Source organism: Peromyscus californicus, unplaced genomic scaffold (assembly GCF_007827085.1).
Source record: "Peromyscus californicus insignis strain IS unplaced genomic scaffold, ASM782708v3 Scaffold_2__1_contigs__length_46816999, whole genome shotgun sequence".
NCBI classification, from domain to species: Eukaryota; Metazoa; Chordata; class Mammalia; order Rodentia; family Cricetidae; genus Peromyscus; species Peromyscus californicus.
The window spans coordinates 39,061,470-39,079,027 of record NW_026294540.1 but is presented as its reverse complement, the minus strand read 5'-3'; the positions used below and the strand labels follow the sequence as shown (position 1 = coordinate 39,079,027).

Sequence of the window (17,558 nt, the reverse complement as noted above, 5' to 3'; positions counted from 1 at the left end):
TATTGAATGTTATCATAAAGCTAAACTACAGACCATATTTATATTTTAAGGACAGCCAACAAGACTTATATCTGAAATAGACATACGAGCATGTGAGAAAAGATAGTGCTGGATTTTGTCTGGCCCTCTGGCGGGGTAGACAGCTATCCTGGGACACGGTTCAGTCTGGAGGACCAGAGAGTAGACACTGGTCTGGGATAGTTGCACTCACCATAACCAATAGCAAGAGGTCACTTAGGACAGGTGGGTCTGGACTGGAAATGTTGGGATCACCAGCCTAACAAAGTCACACACCTGCACGACATTATCCACGAGCAATGTGACAGGTCCACTCTCAAGAGCTTCCATTCTATAGGACAGACTTGGTCAGTCAGGTGATAAACGCTACACAGCAAAACAAAGCTGAGGTACGGGACAGAGAAAGCTGGCAAGTACAATCACATGGATGTCATCTGTAACAGATGCAATCACATAAAGGAAATGGAAGCCCAGGAAGCAAGCAAGCCAGGTATGCCAACCTGGCAGCCACCACCACGTTTTCACACAAGACTGGAGAGGCTCACTTGGGGAGCGGGTGATGATGGTGAAATTCGGGAAATGTGAGAACATAGCCCCTGGTTCTGGCATCAGTGTGGAATGTGTTATAATCGGTTTTGGTTCTGGAACTCCAAGGAGGAAAAGGAGATAGGCTGTCAGTACAGCAAGCCCCTCCCTCAAGTTACTTAAGTGATGCTGTGGCTCAGTCTCTTCCTCACTGCGGAGCTGAGTGGCCATGGAGTAGTCTTTTCTAAGGTTTGTTTTTGTTGTTTTTTAAGAGTGTTTTGCCCGAGTGTACATAACATGTATACCACGTGTGTGCAGTACCCATGGAGGCCAGAAGGGGGCATCTGGGACTGTAGTTACAAATGGCTGTGCTCTGACATGAGTGCCAGGCATTGAATCTGGGTCCAGAGCTCTGAACTGCTCTGTCATCTCTTCAGGCCCACAGAATGGTCTTCTTAACACATTTCTGACTGATGTCTCAGAACTAGGGGAGTGTGCTGAAAAGGAGCCCCATTTCCAATCTCTCCAAGTCCTACTGAATCATCTCTGGAACTAGATTCTGAGGGGGAGGTACAGACGGCCTCATATACACTGAGCTTCTAGGCCACTTCTAGGCAAAGGAGAGAGAACTACTAGAGGACCAAGTGGAAGGGACCTAAGAAGCATAGTGACAAGTCAGGTTGACAGAACCACACCACAGCCACAGGTGGCTTCAACTCCATGTGCATTCACGCACGGCACCGCAGGGGTGGGGTGGGGTGGGGTGTTAAAAAGGGGAGCTAAGTGACCCAAGGCATGCAGTGTAGGTGTGAACTGGGGTGAGAAAACTCAAACTGCCACTCCCAAAAATTACCCTTACTGTTATGGTCAGGCCTATCAGTGAAGTGATTCCTCAGTTCCTGAAATGTTCTAGAATGTTTTTACAAGAATGGGCTCAGATTCTGAGAAAAGATGTTAGCTCTAAAAACTCTTTGTCTCTCATCTTGAGGCGGGAACACAGGCTAAGGGAGTGGAACAGGGTCTCCCTGCACTAGAGGCCTAAGCAGCCACCTAGAGTGCACACCTCAGCCTCAGCTATCCTCCACAGCACAATCAGAAGACAGACATCACCAAGAGATGACAGGGAAGAGCTACGCAGAGGCACATTTTAAAATGACAACAAAAGACCTTCTGTTGTAATTTTGCCCTTTGTGAGTGCAAAAAATATAGCTGACTCCATACGTTGATTTATGAAAAATAAATTTATTACATAACACCTTGTTTTTAACAATGTTCAATTTTTTTTATTCAGAATACTTGTGTCATTCATGTAAAATAGTTTGATACAGTACGTTGTATGTTATAGCTTTTTATTTTTCCCTCAAAAATTCTAAGGCTCTCCTACTCCTTCTCCTTTGCTGAAGTAAGGGCACCCTAAAAAAAATGTGCGAACAACTTTTTAAAAAGAAAGTCAACTGAACAAAATTTAATAGCACTACACTAACCAGCTTTAAAATCAGGACAGAAGAATGTGAACTGGATGCCGTGCCTTTTTAAGGAGGTTACCACTCATGCTTTTTTCATCTGAAAGCATGCTCACAAATCAGCAACACCAACGAGAAAAATAAAACACTGTCTGTGACAATCATTTTAGTTTGCTGAACCAAACAGGTTTATATCAATGACAACATATTTAATTACTATCAAATAGCAGCTTTAAGACCAGTCAAGTCATAGATTGAAAATAAAAACAAACCTCTAAGTTGGAAATGAATCTTTGGGAGTTCTGGAACCTGTCAGTAGGAACTATGTGGTTCTTCTGTACTTTCTAAACAATCCAAGCAATATCCTTGGTCGTAAAACACTGATTTCTGTAGAGGATGAATCAACCCACTGATAAGACACTAAAAAGAAAGGTGTACCAAAATAATCTTTTAAGTCTCAGTTATTTTGTTAACATAATCTGTGTTTCAAGTACCAGTTAAACCTTGCGTCTGTGTGTACTATTGGTCAGATAACGCTGTTACACGGAAAGTCACCACACACGAGGACAAATGCTTGCCCTAGCACATTTCACAGCTTCAACTGCTACAGACTGTCACTGAAAACTATGCTTGGTCAGTCTGAACCCTGTCAAGTAAACTATGGAAGTAGCAAACCCACGACACAACTGTGCTAGCACTTTCTTTTCAAGTCTAACTCCAAACTTAGGGACAACCTGGACGCTACCACCCCAATCTGTGACAACTGGTGGGACTTGGCTCCTGGACATGTGAAGATGTGGTTGTACAGTACATTCTCACGGCCCACACCAGGTTCCCGCAGAGTGCTGCAGCCAGCCCTACAGCATGAGCAACAGTGCACTGACAGACTCCAGCACAGCTCAGTACCGATGTGTTTGATGTGAGTACTGTGGAGGCTGCTGGGAGGTAGCTGAGTATCCCATGCTGCTCTGGGGCTGTGATGTGCTTGGTCCAGGGTTGGGATAAGCAGCATGTGGATTGGAACGCTGGAAAGAAGACGAGGGAAAAACGTGATTCAGGAACTTCTCGAAGTAGCTTGGCCCCACGCCAGCATGGCCGACAGGGGATTGAAGTGTTGTTCCAAGGAAGCAAAGATGTAAAAGTTTCTGCAAGGTACTAGCTTTAAAATTAAAATAATAAAAACAAATAAACAACAAAAGCCTCACAACTGGCCCATACAAAACAAAACAGAACTAAAGCAAATAAAACCCCAAGTCTTCCACCATTTGCTTCTCTTTAGGAAGGTCAAATATAGGACATAAAAGACACCTATTTATATGCTAGGGAGATTTCATCATATCTTGCGACATGAGTGTGAGGACCTTAGTTTGGATATCCAGAATCCACGTGAAAGCCAGTAGGCATGGTGGCTATCTGTAATCTCAGCACTTGGGAGGCAGAGACAGGATCTCCAGGGGTAGCTGGCTAGCTAGACTAGCCCACATTTGCAAGTCCATGTTCAGTGTGAGACACTGCCTAAGTAAATAAAGAAATAATTCAAGGAAGACACCTGATGTCAATTGAGGGTCTCCACACAACCACATCCATGCATGTGTGCCCAAGTACACACACATACAAACACATACAAGCACAAAAGCCAGAACACAGTTAAGTCCTTAGTGAGCTGCACCCAACCATGTAAGGGCACTTACTGTTCTGTGAATGACTCTAAGAGTGTTAGTGAAGATGACAACAACGAAATAAAAATAGCCAGCACTATCCATGCAGTGCTTCTATAGGAAGGCCCCATGTTCAGCACACACAGCCATTTCCGTCTTCCCAAACATCACACTCTGATCACTGTTCCTACTCTGCAAATGAGGACACTATCTAGAGGGAATTTTTACATTACCTTCCTTCTCATATTTAAGACATGGAGAACATCTAGATCTCTTATTCAAGGCTCAACAGCAGTAAGTGCTAGGCTAGGGCCGAAAGCCTGTGCTCGATCACTATTCTATGCCATTCAGAAACAAAAGCAGCCACTTACCAAGTTCAGATGACTGGCTAAATGCTAGACACACCATGTCTAAGAGGACTTTCCAGTTTCACTTTACAGGTGAAAAACACTGAAGTGTTTTCGATGAGTGTGTGTGTGTGTGTGTGTGTGTGTGTGTGTGTGTGTGTGTGTGTGTTATATGTATGTGTCTCTGTGTGTGTGTGTGGTGTGCCTGTGTGTGGTGTATGTGTCTGTGTGTGTGTGGTGTGTGTGTCTGTGTGTGTGTGGTGTGTCTGTGTGTATATGTGTGGTGTGTGTGTGTATGTCTGTGTGGTATGTCTGTGTGTGGTGTGTGTCTGTGTGATATGTCTGTGTGTGTGTGTGTGTATGTGTATGTCTGTGTGGTATGTGTGTGTGTGTGTGTGTGTGTGTGTGTGTGTGTGTGTGCGTGTGTGTGTAGGCCAGAGGTTGATGCTGATTACTTTCCACTTTATACTGAAGCAAGGTCTCTAATGTGAACTGAGTTCCTGACCGACTAGATTCCTGTCTCTGCCTTTGCAATGACTGCAGCAATGGGGTAGAGGTGGACTCCCAGGCCCCAGCACTGACATGGTGCTGGGTCTGAATGCTCACATGGAGTGTTTGACTTGCTGCACTGTCTCCAGCCTCTCTAGAGGTCTCAAGTTATGGGACTGCCAAGCATGGACTTTCCACTCCACGTCTGCTGCTCCCTTTCTACTTTGGAGTCTGTAGTCTTCCATACTTGGAACATGCCATGCTCACACGCTTTCCAGGTGCACCAAGGCTACTTTAGAGCACACTTTGCAACAGACCCTTTAGAAACCCCAGAACAGCAGGTCAGCACGAGACACTTGGAGTACCTGATAGTCGGAGGTCATGATGAGTCCACCTGAGGTAGTGGTAGGAGGGACAACTCTCACTTTCTTCAAGGGGGGCCCCTGGGTGTGGCCACTGTCCTGGTTCCCTGGATGGCCAGTTCCATTAGTGTGGTTATTGCCCTGCTGCTGCTGCTGGTTCTTCTCAATTGGTTAAACAGAAGACACAGTTCAACTCAGAGGGAGAACGAAAGGTGGCCCCATCCCAAAGGTCCCAGAGGCGCATAAGGCAGGCAGGAAGGCAGGAAGGCAGGAAAGCAGGAAGGCAGGAAGGCAGGAAAGCAGGAAGGCAGGCAGGCAGGCAGGCAGGCAGGCAGGAAGGCAGGAAGGCAGGAAGGCAGGAAGGCAGGCAGGCAGGCAGGCAGGCAGGAAGGCAAGAAGGCAGGCAGGCAGGCAGGAAGGCAGGCAGGCAGGAAGGCAGGAAGGCAGGAAGGCAGGCAGGCAGGAAGGCAGGCAGGCAGGAAGGCAGGAAGGCAGGAAGGCAGGCAGGAAGGCAGGAAGGCAGGAAGGCAGGCAGGAAGGAAGGCAGGCAGGCACCGCTGACCGTCATTTGATACTTACTTTGTCTCCTTTGTCATCAGGCTCCTCTTCTGTTAAAAATTCTCGTTTGGGGTAAGGAATCTGACAACCAGCAAAAACACTATTCACAAGAGAAAAGAAAAGAGCTGTCTCATATGCTGCCTGGTATTGACTCACTGTCACTTTCTAAGAAGACAGGACTCTGTCTCCATAGTTACAGATATAAGCATCTTTCATGCAATCTGAGGCACAGAACCCTTTAACCAATGGTGCTGCAGCAGGTGGGTGGGAGGCTCTTCACTGTGTAACCACAATCACCCAACAGGACAGCTCTCCTTAGTGCAAACCAAGTATCTCCTACTGCTCAGTGTTTTATCTGCCCTTCTTTAGCTGAAACAAAGACGGGAAGGAGGCCTTCCCTGAGTGCAGCCAGCCCTACACAGTGCAGTGAGCAGAGGAGCCACAGCAGAGCACACCCATCACTAGTAAATGGATGACTGTGGAAAAGAATCCATTTCAGCATTGCCTCTGAACCACAAAGACCCAAAACGACACATGAAATGAGTAAAGCTCAGTTTCTTCAGGTCCCTCAGAGGCAAGGGAACTTAGTGTGACAACTAGGAGGAAGAGCGTTTACAGACACCAACAGTCAGGAAGTCAGCAAATCCACCACTTACTCTGACGTGGGAAGTGGGTCTTCTAGGAAGTAGGGGTCCTGCATGGCCTGCTCTGAGGTAATTCGCTTTATTGGGTCCATAGTGAGCAACTTCTGAAGCTGAAATCACAAGTCACAGAATTATCAGTGCGTGCTCCCACAAAAACATTAGTGTACTGTCCCTAAAGTTCTATGTCAGTACCTAGGGGGATGACATACTTCTAAAAACTAACACTATATATGAATTGTATTTTCTCTCCCAAATGACCAGGAATGAAACACGATTATTAATGCCACAGCGCATACAATCAGCTCATGTGACTACACTTACACTGCCTGACCCTCCCCAGTGCTCTTCCCTTCATTATCCACACAATTCAGAACAACTAAACTTGCATTTCCTACTCCTTTTAAGAAAAAGTGTTGGAATATAAACAATGCACAAGCCACATGCAGTCAGTAGATTTGTATCCAAATTCAGCATAGCTGCATTATAATTTAAAAAGTAATTCTTGCAGCCATACCAGGTAATCAAGTGCTCAAGAGGCGCATGGAGCTAGTGACTGCCCTACTCAACTGCTCAGTCCAAAGCCTGACTCAGAATTGATTGACTGAGGGTACCTGGCAGGTCAGTTCACCTCTTTGTAACCATATCTGTCCAGATGGAGAATAAAAATAGTACCAATTACCATAGCTTGTTTCCAGTAATCCTGGAGTCTGACAGACAGAGCTGAGCCCTGTTCCTGGAGCCCGACAGACAGAGCTGAGCCCTGTTCCCGGAGCCTGACAGACAGAGCTGAGCCCTGTGCCCAGAGCCTGACAGATAGAGCTGAGCCCTGTGCCCAGAGCCTGATAATAGAGCTGAGCCCTGTTCCTGGAGCCTGACAGATAGAGCTGAGCCCTGTTCCCGGGGCCTGACAGACAGAGCTGAGCCCTGTGCCCAGAGCCTGATAATAGAGCTGAGCCCTGTTCCTGGAGCCTGACAGATAGAAAGCTGAGCCCTGTTCCCGGAGCCTGACAGACAGAGCTGAGCCCTGTGCCCAGAGCCAGACAGATAGAGCTGAGCCCTGTGCCCAGAGCCAGACAGACATGAACAGGAACCCAATGACTTTCATTTCCAGCAAGTTCCCAGCTGTTCCAGCTGGACTTGGGTTGAGAAGTAATAAACCAATAGATAAACTGAGATTTAGTGTGATAACTCATAAAGGAGAAAAGGCCATAAAAATATCTTTAAAATACAGAGAAAGTTAAGAGTCATTTAATTTAATGATCTTTAATCATGTCTGTGGAAGTACCTTAGAAAGGAAAAAAAACTTTTGGGTATGTTCTTTAAGATACCAACACTTGGCCAGGCAGTGGTGGTGCACACCTTTATTCCCAACACTCACAGGCAGAGACAGGCAGATCTCTGTGAGTTTGAGGTCAGCCTGGTCTCCATAGAAGAGCTCCAGGACAGACAGGGTTACACAGAGAAACCCTATCTTGAAAGACCAAACAAACAAACAAACAAAAAACCCAATACTTTCAGTGGGATTAAATCAGAGCTTTTGGATGAGACTGAGATTATCAATAATTAAGACACTTGCCCCAATAAAATCAGACAGAGCTGGGGTACAGCCTGCAAGTAAAGCACACAGAGGCACACATGAGGTCCTGGGGTTATTTAAAAAAAAAAAAAATCAACACATAAGCTACAAGGACAGCCTCTCAGGGTCCACCAGTCTTAGACTATAAGGAAGGCACGGGACTTGGGGATGGGCATGGCAGTCCCAATAATGCCTTTTCATCTGCCCATATTTTGTTAGGATCCATAAGTCTTGAATCTCGAAGGATTTGACTTAATTTCCCAATTTGGGTCTTGTTACAAATACATTTGAATAAATCGTCACCATACATTTTGGATGTGGTAACGTGGCAAGGTAAGCACTGCCTTGCAAACCAAACCCCGATCTAATAGCCAGAGGATGACAGAGAAGCAGACATCGAGGAAGAAGACAGCATAAGCAGAGGAGGAAGAGCTGCTGTGAAGGAAAGACCAAGAATACCCTTCTAAGAGTACACTAGAAGACATTTTATAAGAAATCTTAGGCCAAGTGACATACATGTGTCCTGAAACCTCTCATAGGTTAATAAACCTTCCGTGGGAACACCAAACTGAAAAGCATTTCCAGTTATAGTGTCACACTGTTATAAACATGAGAGCAACAGCTGGATCCGACCACCCTGCTGGTGCACTGGCTCTTTTAGAGTCCAGCCTGTGTCCATTTTCACAACAAGCATGCCATCTCTCCAGAAAACGGAGTAAGACTGTCATCAAAGGGCTTTCAGGACTCGCTTGGATGAGGTAACTTAGGAGTTGAGATTTTGTAAGTCATCTTTAAGTAGCTGACAATACACAGCTCTAGGTGTTGTTCAAGGTTGACTAGCTAATGAGGACAAGGACTGGACTCCACTCCCAGCAATGCACGAGAAGAAGAACTGAAGTGCAAAGCAGTGAGCAGATGGGGTCTCTGAAGGGCAGGAGGGCTTTCTCTTGTAGTTTTTGTAACTTTTGGAAAATCGCTCTGATTTGTGCTGCTGTCTCAGGCTTACCAAGTGGAATGCTTTACTATCAGGTTTAACTTTATGCTTTTCCATATACTTGATAAGGCTGCAGTTGGTGTACCTGAAAGAGAAACACCACGAAACATCCACATTAGATCAGAGCTGAATTTTACATCAGCTAATAGCTTCCCACACACAACTGTTTTCATCAAAACCAATATGGAACACACATCGAAGATGCTCTGAGCAGGATAAAATAGCAGCCTTAAGCCAACTTTATGCTTCATTCAATCTCCACACTAGTCTTTGGATGTTTTTGTTTTTTAAGATAGAGTTCCATGTAGCTCACGCTGGCCTCTAACTCTATGTAGCATGACCCTGAAGTTCTGACCTTCCTGCCTCTACTTTAAGTGCTGAGATTAGAGGTGTGCACTACCATACCAGCTATAATAACGACTTGGTGATTTTTTTTCTTTTTCTTTCTCTTGAGACAGGGTGTCAAGTATCGCTGGTCTCAAACTCACTACAAAACTGAGCATGACCTTGAACATCTGATGCTACTGTTGGGGTTGCAGGCATGAGCCACCAAGCCCAGTGCTGGGGATCAAAGCCAGGGTTTTATGCATGCAAAGCAAGCACTCTACCAACTGAGCCACTCTAGTCACTCCAAGAGTGGGAACTGATGACGGAATTCAAGACAATTTCATGACTACATCATGGATAGTATTTTCCCCACATGGATTATTATTTCTTAATAATTATTTTAAATAACATTTGTGCCAGTATAAGGTTAAAATTCATTTGTTATATGTATAAGTACTGGACTTTGCCTACCCCTGGTCCTGTAGCTAAGTAAAGTGAAACATTCACTTCCCCCTAATTAATACTTGCTTTCAATTCTATACACTTTAAATGGGTAGGCAAGTGACCATCAGCAAGGCTTGTATATTTGTACTTTTCTTGGCTGTGGTACTTCCCACTAATGTCTGGCTTCCAGAAAGTACTAAAAATGGAAAGAAATGAGTTGATTTTCCCTCGTCTCCAAATCAGCTGCTGCTGAGAGCCACCTCTCTGTCAATTTATCTTCAAAATGACAACTAACAACATAACAGCATTTATGAGTAAGTAAAATTCTTCAATAAGCTTAAGTGAGTGCTGTGGCATGCCAAACATCTAATTTTATTATGACTATTCTGGAAAAGTTAAAAATCAACAAAGTGTCCATTTTCTTCCCAACTTACGTATTTCTTCTGAAATCTTTCATTAATGTTGAATGTTCGGGCATCTTTTTTATATCTTCCCAATCTTTATCTGTGAAATACATTGATAAATGTTTATGTCGCCTAGGCTCTAAGTCTCAAGAATGCTAACAAAGGTTACCTTACTCTGAGTGCTTTCTAAGAGCCTGGCTCTCGCAGGAAGTGCTCAGCTGTAGCTACATCCTGAGCTGTAAGGACAAGCCAGGGCCTTCCAGCTCTACATCTACTCAAGTGTCAGCCTACACCTGTTGCTCTGTTCCACTATGACCTGCCAGTAGCATTCTATCACTAAAAGGAAGTGGATCACAAATAGATATTTGCTACTAAATAGTCCTATTTCTATAAGTAAAGCCACTTATTTTTCCTCATTCATCAAATTTCTTGGTTCCATCAGCAAGCAGTATCTTTACCTGAGAAATCTAAGATCTTTTCTCTGACTGGCTCATCACACTTTTCTAGATAACAGCCCTCCTTTCATACTCTTAAAGATCCTCCTCACATTATTAAGGCAAATGGTGGGACACAGCACAGATTCTGGTACCTTGGCTACTCCTAGTATTACTGTTCAATACAGTGTGAGCCACAGAGACAACAACGACGCTCCAGTTTGTCTGAGGCAGCAGAAGTGCTGTGGACATATGCTAATTAAGCTGCCCTTTCCGAAGTGGTCAGTGGCTGTTATCAAGGATCTGCTAGGTGCACAGACTGTACCAGGCAGCTGGGAATGCTGGTTATGTATCTTCTACAGACATCACCTGGTGTAAACTAAATATATACTTGAACTTTAAAAGGGAATTTTCTCCTCAACTACTTATTTGCTCCAATTTCTCTGCTTTGCCAACTTCTCACCATTTAGTTTTCCCTCAACTATATACTTTTTAAAGAAAGTTATATTTTGACCTTACTATATCGTTACAGCTGTGGTACTGTTACATGCGGCTGATTTCCTGACTTCAGTTAGCCACTCTCCTGAAATTTTTAATGTTCCACAGCCACACTAACCTTTCTGGAGCAGAGTACAAACTCTGCCTATGATTCAAGTGTCTATGACGGATCCGAGTTTGCTGCTTGCTTTTTCTGCCTTCTTGTTACCCAAGCCATCTTAACTGTTAAACCCATGCCAAGCATCACCCCTGACTGTGGTCCTCATTACTCCCAATCAGTCCCATATCTCCTTCCCACGGGCCTCAGAAATAGTAACTAACTTGGACACAAGAAGGAAGAAGTAATTCCTCTCTAGCCACTCAAGCCATATCTACTCTTACAACATCCTAACAATGTAAATGCTTAAGAGGGCAAGAATCGATGTCTATCGTCTGTCTGTCTATCGTCTGTCTGTCTGTCTAATTTGGTTTTTTTGAGACAGAGACCCTCCATTATGTTGCTCTGTCCTGAAACTCGCTATGTATATTAGGCTGGCTTAAACTCGCAGAGATTCACCTGCTGCTGCCTCTGAAGTGCTGGGATTAAAGGTGTGTGCCACCATGTCAATACATTTCACTCAAGATAGAAACTGGATCATATTAGTACCCCAATGTATAATGAGTAAATGGAATTCTAATCCCAATGAGGTCTTCCCCAAACTATTGGGTGATTCTGGAGAAGGGAAGTCTGTGTGCTTGTTCTGCATTTGCTGATAATTAACAATCCTACCAGGAACCATGGAATGAAAGCTTCCAGCTAGCTCTATCAGTCTTAAGCTGTAGCGACCTAAAGAGCACCCCCAACAGAGCATGATTTCAGTCACATGCTCGACTAGCCAACATCATTTAGGTGCTTTCCACGCATTTTTATTATTCTGGACCCCTGGGCAGTTTTTGGTGGCTGGTGAATTACTGTTTTGTAGTATAACTAGGATCCAGGATGTACCCAGAGAGATGTTAACTCCAGAGAGGGGAACACCCATACATTTTCTCTCTGCTATAAAATCCACGCCTCTTGACTTTCACTCACATCCTGGCTGTTTTACAAAACATTAAAATAATAGTAATAATGACAGAGTGAGGGAGCAGAAGAGCTGTTATTCTACAGGATGTAGTTCTGCACAGCACTCTCCGGAACCATAACCTTCAGCCTTTGTACTCAAGCAGCAGCTCTGAGATGTAGTGCCAGAAAAAACCTTCTACTGTTTATTTTAGTTTACACTGGCAGGAATAAAAGGTATCAAGTTAACCGCTAACCCAGCCTTTGTAAATATCTCATCATTTCAAATATCAAACAACAAAACAAAACAGCAAACCAAAATGAAACAAACAAACAAAAACCTCACTGAATTCAAAAAACTCCTAAGTATTTTAATGCTAATATTTGAAATATATGCATTTTGCTATTTCTGTGATTCTTTGAAAAATGAAAGTTATAAAAAACTAAGAATCATGTAATACAAGCTTTCATAAGCCAAAAACACAGCCTTTTTCCAGAGACACCAAACAACAGTGATTGAGAACAAACGACAAAAGCAAGCTGTACCTGCAGGGAATCCCATTACATTGAATATTCTGTCCAGCTGGTCATGGTGATAAGGGTTACTAGTTTTGATGTCCTCTTGTCGACAGTGAAATATTGGTTCTGACGTTAGTAGTTCTGCAAATATACACCCTATAGCCCAAATATCTTTAAAAGAAAAAGAAAAGAAAAACAAAAAACAAAAACAGGAAAGAGAAAATAAAAAGGAAAAAGGAAAGGAAAAAAGAAAAAGGAGGAAAATAAAGTGCTTCTTTCCAAAAGAAAATGCATTTTTAATTTAATGGGGAGTGTTCTTTTTTCTCTGTTTCTTGCACATTAATAGTAATCCCTGGGCAAATATAACCACTAAATACCACAGGACCCTGTAAATACCCCCCACCCACCAAGCTTTCATTCCTATGATATCTCATCCACCCAGTGACTTTGTAGAAGCCTCTGTTTATTTGCTGGATCTAGGTGAGTTCTAAATGCTTCAACATTATCATAGCTATACAGTCTGCATATGGAACATGGGGACCACAAACAAATGAAATTAAAACAAAACGAACAGAAAATCCACATGACCCTTGAAACTGGGCACTTGCCAGAATACAGGAATGTTTTTTCATGATAAAATAATTTTATCTTGTTTATTTACCTGCTAAAGTCTAGTAAGTATCATCTGTGCTAACACTAACAAGAAAGACATGCATCCTATATCACTTCTTTATGCTACAGCAGCAGCATCACCTTTGCAAAGTTAATTAGAACACAAGAAGAAAAAAACCCCAAACCTATCTTCAAAATGGGTATGCAGGCTAAAAATTAGCAACAATTATTTATAGGAGACAAACCGCAAAGTAAATTTCTTTCATTCACAAGACATAAGTTCACTCTCATCCATACCAAGTTTGTTTGTACTCAAAAGAGCTATTAACAGAGACAAGAGCTATATGCCTTCTTAGAGCAGGAAGCTGCAAGCATCCTTGGCACATAGCTCCTTTGAGGGTGCTGTCTGTCTCACTTATATTTAGTATAGCGTTGTGCACACTGCAGATGCTCAACAGGTGAGTTGTGAATGACCTACACAAAACCTGGGGCAAACGTGAATAACCACAGGGACAAATTACAAAACTCATTCTTATATTGAAGCTGACAACTCAGGCACTTGAGAAACTATTACTTAAGCAGGAAATGAGGAAAAAAGTGTTAATTATGAGAATTTCTAAACTTCAACACTGGAACTTATTTATTACAATTATGATTTTTTTATATTTTCATAACAAAATTCTTGTATTATATATAAATTATCACATTTACATTTTGGAGTGACAAATTAATCTACTTGCATAAGGATGCATAATTTGACAATGATTTTTTAATCACATAATTTTTTCATATCAGAAAACAAAGAGGGTCAATATTATCATATGAAGAAAAAGTTGTATCAAGAAACAGATTGAGCTATTTTGTTTGAGTATCAGAGGGTACACAGGAAAGCTAATAATTCGGTGTTTAATATATATATATATATTAAATATATATATATATATATATATACCTCATATAAACTTAACCTCTGATCATCTTAACCACTTCATGGATAGGTAAGCTTAAGAGGATTAAAAAAATGGGAAATGAGTCATTTTGCACATTTAAAATTCAACTCATAATATATCCCCAAAACAGTAAGGATTCATCTGGTTGGTTACTAAGGATCATGAAGACGAATGGAGTAGTTTCTCCGTAATAGGTGTTCTCTCTCTTGAAGGAAAAGCATGGTGGGTAGAACAACAGCTAATGAATCTTGACTGACTGACCTGACCCTGGCCACGTCTAACTTTACTGCTTGCGTCTGCCTCTTGTCCACCAATTGTCTGTCTTTCACTTTCAGTCTTGATTTAATCACCAACCACAACTCTAGTCAGATGATTGGGTCTTTATTCCCTAAAACTTCCAAGTCTTCCCAGAAGGTCTCTCTTTTCTTTGCTCATATGCTTCAAAATAAGCCAGATCCACGGAGGCTCTCTCAGACCTGTTTAGCTGCCTGCCTAACTCCTTCCCCGAGAAAAACCCAGCCACTTCTCCAGCAGCTGCGTGTAGCTAATCCGATGCTGTACCTGTCCCCCCACACAAACGGGGGTGGAAGGGTCCGTCGAACACTTCAGTCAACACTGTGACTCTGACAGAAGGAAAATGAGTATCCATCCCTTCTTTCCCCATTTTACCTCACGCAATGAGTGCACACTCAGCCACTGGAGGAGGAGCACTTGGGCTCAACTGTACACTTCAGTAAAACTTTCAAGACAGTTTTGGTGACAGATCATTGGGGACTGATCATACCTCTCCTTCAGTTTTCTCCCTAACACCAAACAAACAAAACTAAAAACCCAGACACTCAAGTCTTTGTCTCCTAGATAACATGCTCACTAGCCCATTCTTCTCTCTCTGGTTTAATGATTCAGCTTCCAGTGCTGTCCACATGGACGAATGTGCACAGCACTGAAATCTGTTTGTAGTGGATTTTGGGAATTTGGCAGTTTACCATCATCAAGCAGGTATTTCCTCTGCGCATCTGCCGAATCCCAGCACGGACCCCCCCCCCCCCTTCTGAATGACACTGTGAAGATGGACAGGAGCACATGCTCTAAGTGTTGTGAGTTTAACTCCAAGGGCACTGCAGCTGCTTACTCTTTAGCTACCAGACAGCGAAGTCCAAATGCTAGATAGCGTTCCCAGCAGGAATCTTTAAATGGTGTGGAGAATTTGAGTACCTCACTGAACAAGCCTTAAGTTACCAATAGAGGTAAGGGGTAGGAATGAAACTGTGAAGCAGAAACTAGAACTCAGTTTCCTCTTAAGACTACCTCACTTTTATTTAAAAATACTGAAAATGGCAAGTGTGTGATCTGTCAGATACAAACAACAGCTAAGAACGACACCTATGTTATAGCTCGTTGAGGGAATGTGTTTATAGAAATTGAAGCGCTCTCCAAAAGGCACTGTGGCTAAATCAGGTATGCACAGCCAGGGATCACCACTGCTGAAGAAATAGCATTGGCCTTGACTCCAGTCGTCTGTAACCAAGTCAGTTCCCTATGTGACTCCTACTGCAGAAGGCAAACGTTTCTATAGAAAGCCATACAACTCTGAGAGCTAATGGTGATGTCAGCTTTGACTCCAGCACTTTCATAGGCACCGAAGGACTAGATGGCGTGTCTGACTGAACATGCTCTCCGGGTGTCAGCAGTGAAGCCACCATTCCTATGGGGAGTCACTTGCCACAAAACTGACAAAATCCCTCTGTGTATATACTTCTACTTTCCTCTCGTGGAGGCTGAAAACTCTTAGGGACAAGGTCCAGAACTTGCATTCATATTCAAGTTTATACACTAGCTCCCTATTTTTGTGTAGAGGAGGAGGGAGAAGAGAGAGATAAATACAATTAAAGCTGTACTCTCCCAAGTTGGATAGGCAATTAAAACTACTGGACTATAGAATGGGAGAAACAGAGGAAGTCTCAGGTGCTCAGTACACTGGGGGCTAAACTTTGATAATCACACCACTATGTGTACAATCTAAGATCCTACCAAAAGCAACAATGCTTTGAAATATTCAATTCTTTGGTAAGGAAAAAATAACTATCATATTAACTGAGAAAGCCATCTTCAATGTGTTTTAAGAGTATTTTCACAAGATTCAAATGTGTTTAGATAACAGCACATATTCAAAAACAGTTAATAGTTTAAATATTTTTTTCTATTTTTTCCCCTGGTTTTTAAAAAGTAAGTATTTTGGAATAATTTTAGATTTATACAAAGCTGCAGGTAGAGAGATTTTTCACATCTGACTTATCTTTATAAATGTTTTTCTATAAAATAAAATGTGACCTCAAAGCAGCTAAGAACATTAGCGAACATAAAGCTTTTGCTAAGAAGCTAGCCATGATGGATTCAAGATTAACTCAGAGGATGATGGCAGTATCCCTCCCATTTCCATCTGGAGACTACACAGAAATATGAACAAAATCTTAACAAATATAAATCCATAGTTTTAGACAAGATAGGTTCACCTGTCAACAGAGACGAGGCGCTAGCAGGCTGTGGCAGACAACAGTAAGGTGAGGTCTGTTTGGTGGATTCTAGATACTGTTTGGTGCAAAGCTGACAAGAAGGTGAGATGTGGCCAGGTGGTAGTGGTGCACGCCTTTAATCCCAGCACTCAGAAGGCAGAGGCAGATGAATCTCTGTGAGTTTGAGGCCACCCTGATCTACAGAGAGAGTTCCAGGACAACCAGAGTTGCAAGGGGTAACTCTATTATGAAAAAACAACAAACAAACAAAAACAAAACAACAAAACAAACAAAAAAGTTGAGAATGTAATGAGGGTGAGGGAGCAAGGTTATCTCAGATGGCATGATCTAGGAAGCTCTCTGGAGAAGACAGTATTTTGACTGAAGGTACACAGATGCAGCATGTTTCTGGACCATAGAAGGCAGACGAAAGAGCTCGAAAAAGACCTCGGTCTACGGCATGGTGCCTGAGCAGCACACAAAACTGAGCAGTCCTACAAAACTCTATGGACATGTCAAACTGGGAAGGATTATTGTTTCAACACCTACCTGCCCCTTCTCTCCACTGTCTACCAATGCCTTCAGCTGTTGGATATACAGCAACTGGGCCAAAAGCCAGGAGATTCTTAAATCTGACTGGCCTCAGAAGAGATTCTCCCATTCTGGCATCTGGTCTCCCTGGGGATGACAGCTGACTGTTAAAGAACCGGCAAAGCATAATCACCAACCTATGTATCCCATGATCTAACAGAGTACCCAGGGGTTACCTAAGTAATCAAGGGACACTTACAACAGAAAAGAAATGAAATGCAAATGGAAAACAGAGCCCGGGAAGAAAACACAGGTTCTTTCCTCAGGTTGCTGGGGAGACAGCTGACATTCAGACTGAGTGTGTTTACTAACAGCAGCCCACAGACTTTTAAAGCAAGAAGAGGGGAGTGCTGCAAGAAACTGGCAGGAAGCAACTTCCTCACTACTACAAGAACATGGGTCTAGGCTTCAAAACACCCAAAGAAAACACAGAGGGCATCTACAGACAAGAAATGTCCTTCACTGATGTGGTGACCAAGATGAACATCTGCAAGTAAAATTGCTTCAAGAAGTGCCACAAGAAAATGTCTGTGAACCTGTAGCCTGTCCCTCAGCCTGTCCATGCTCCAGCCCCCGCAAATGAACATGCAGAC

At 43.0% G+C, this 17,558-nt stretch overlaps 1 protein-coding gene across 6 annotated transcripts in view; it reads right to left on the bottom strand.

The window, feature by feature from the left end:
* Positions 1–1,765: 1,765 nt before the first annotated feature.
* Positions 1,766–17,558, bottom strand: part of Cdk8 (cyclin dependent kinase 8) — a 70,889-nt gene continuing 55,096 nt past the window's right edge. For 3 of the 6 annotated variants that reach the window (XM_052754493.1, XM_052754490.1, XM_052754495.1), the window contains 7 exons: positions 12,327–12,470; positions 9,840–9,909; positions 8,647–8,719; positions 6,077–6,174; positions 5,442–5,520; positions 4,866–5,024; positions 1,766–3,031 (listed from right to left, as the gene is read on the bottom strand). In XM_052754493.1, coding sequence (XP_052610453.1) covers positions 2,906–3,031; positions 4,866–5,024; positions 5,442–5,520; positions 6,077–6,174; positions 8,647–8,719; positions 9,840–9,909; positions 12,327–12,470 — 749 coding nt within the window. In that variant the 3' untranslated portion in view covers positions 1,766–2,905. The other 3 variants (XM_052754491.1, XM_052754492.1, XM_052754494.1) reach the window with 3 other exon arrangements.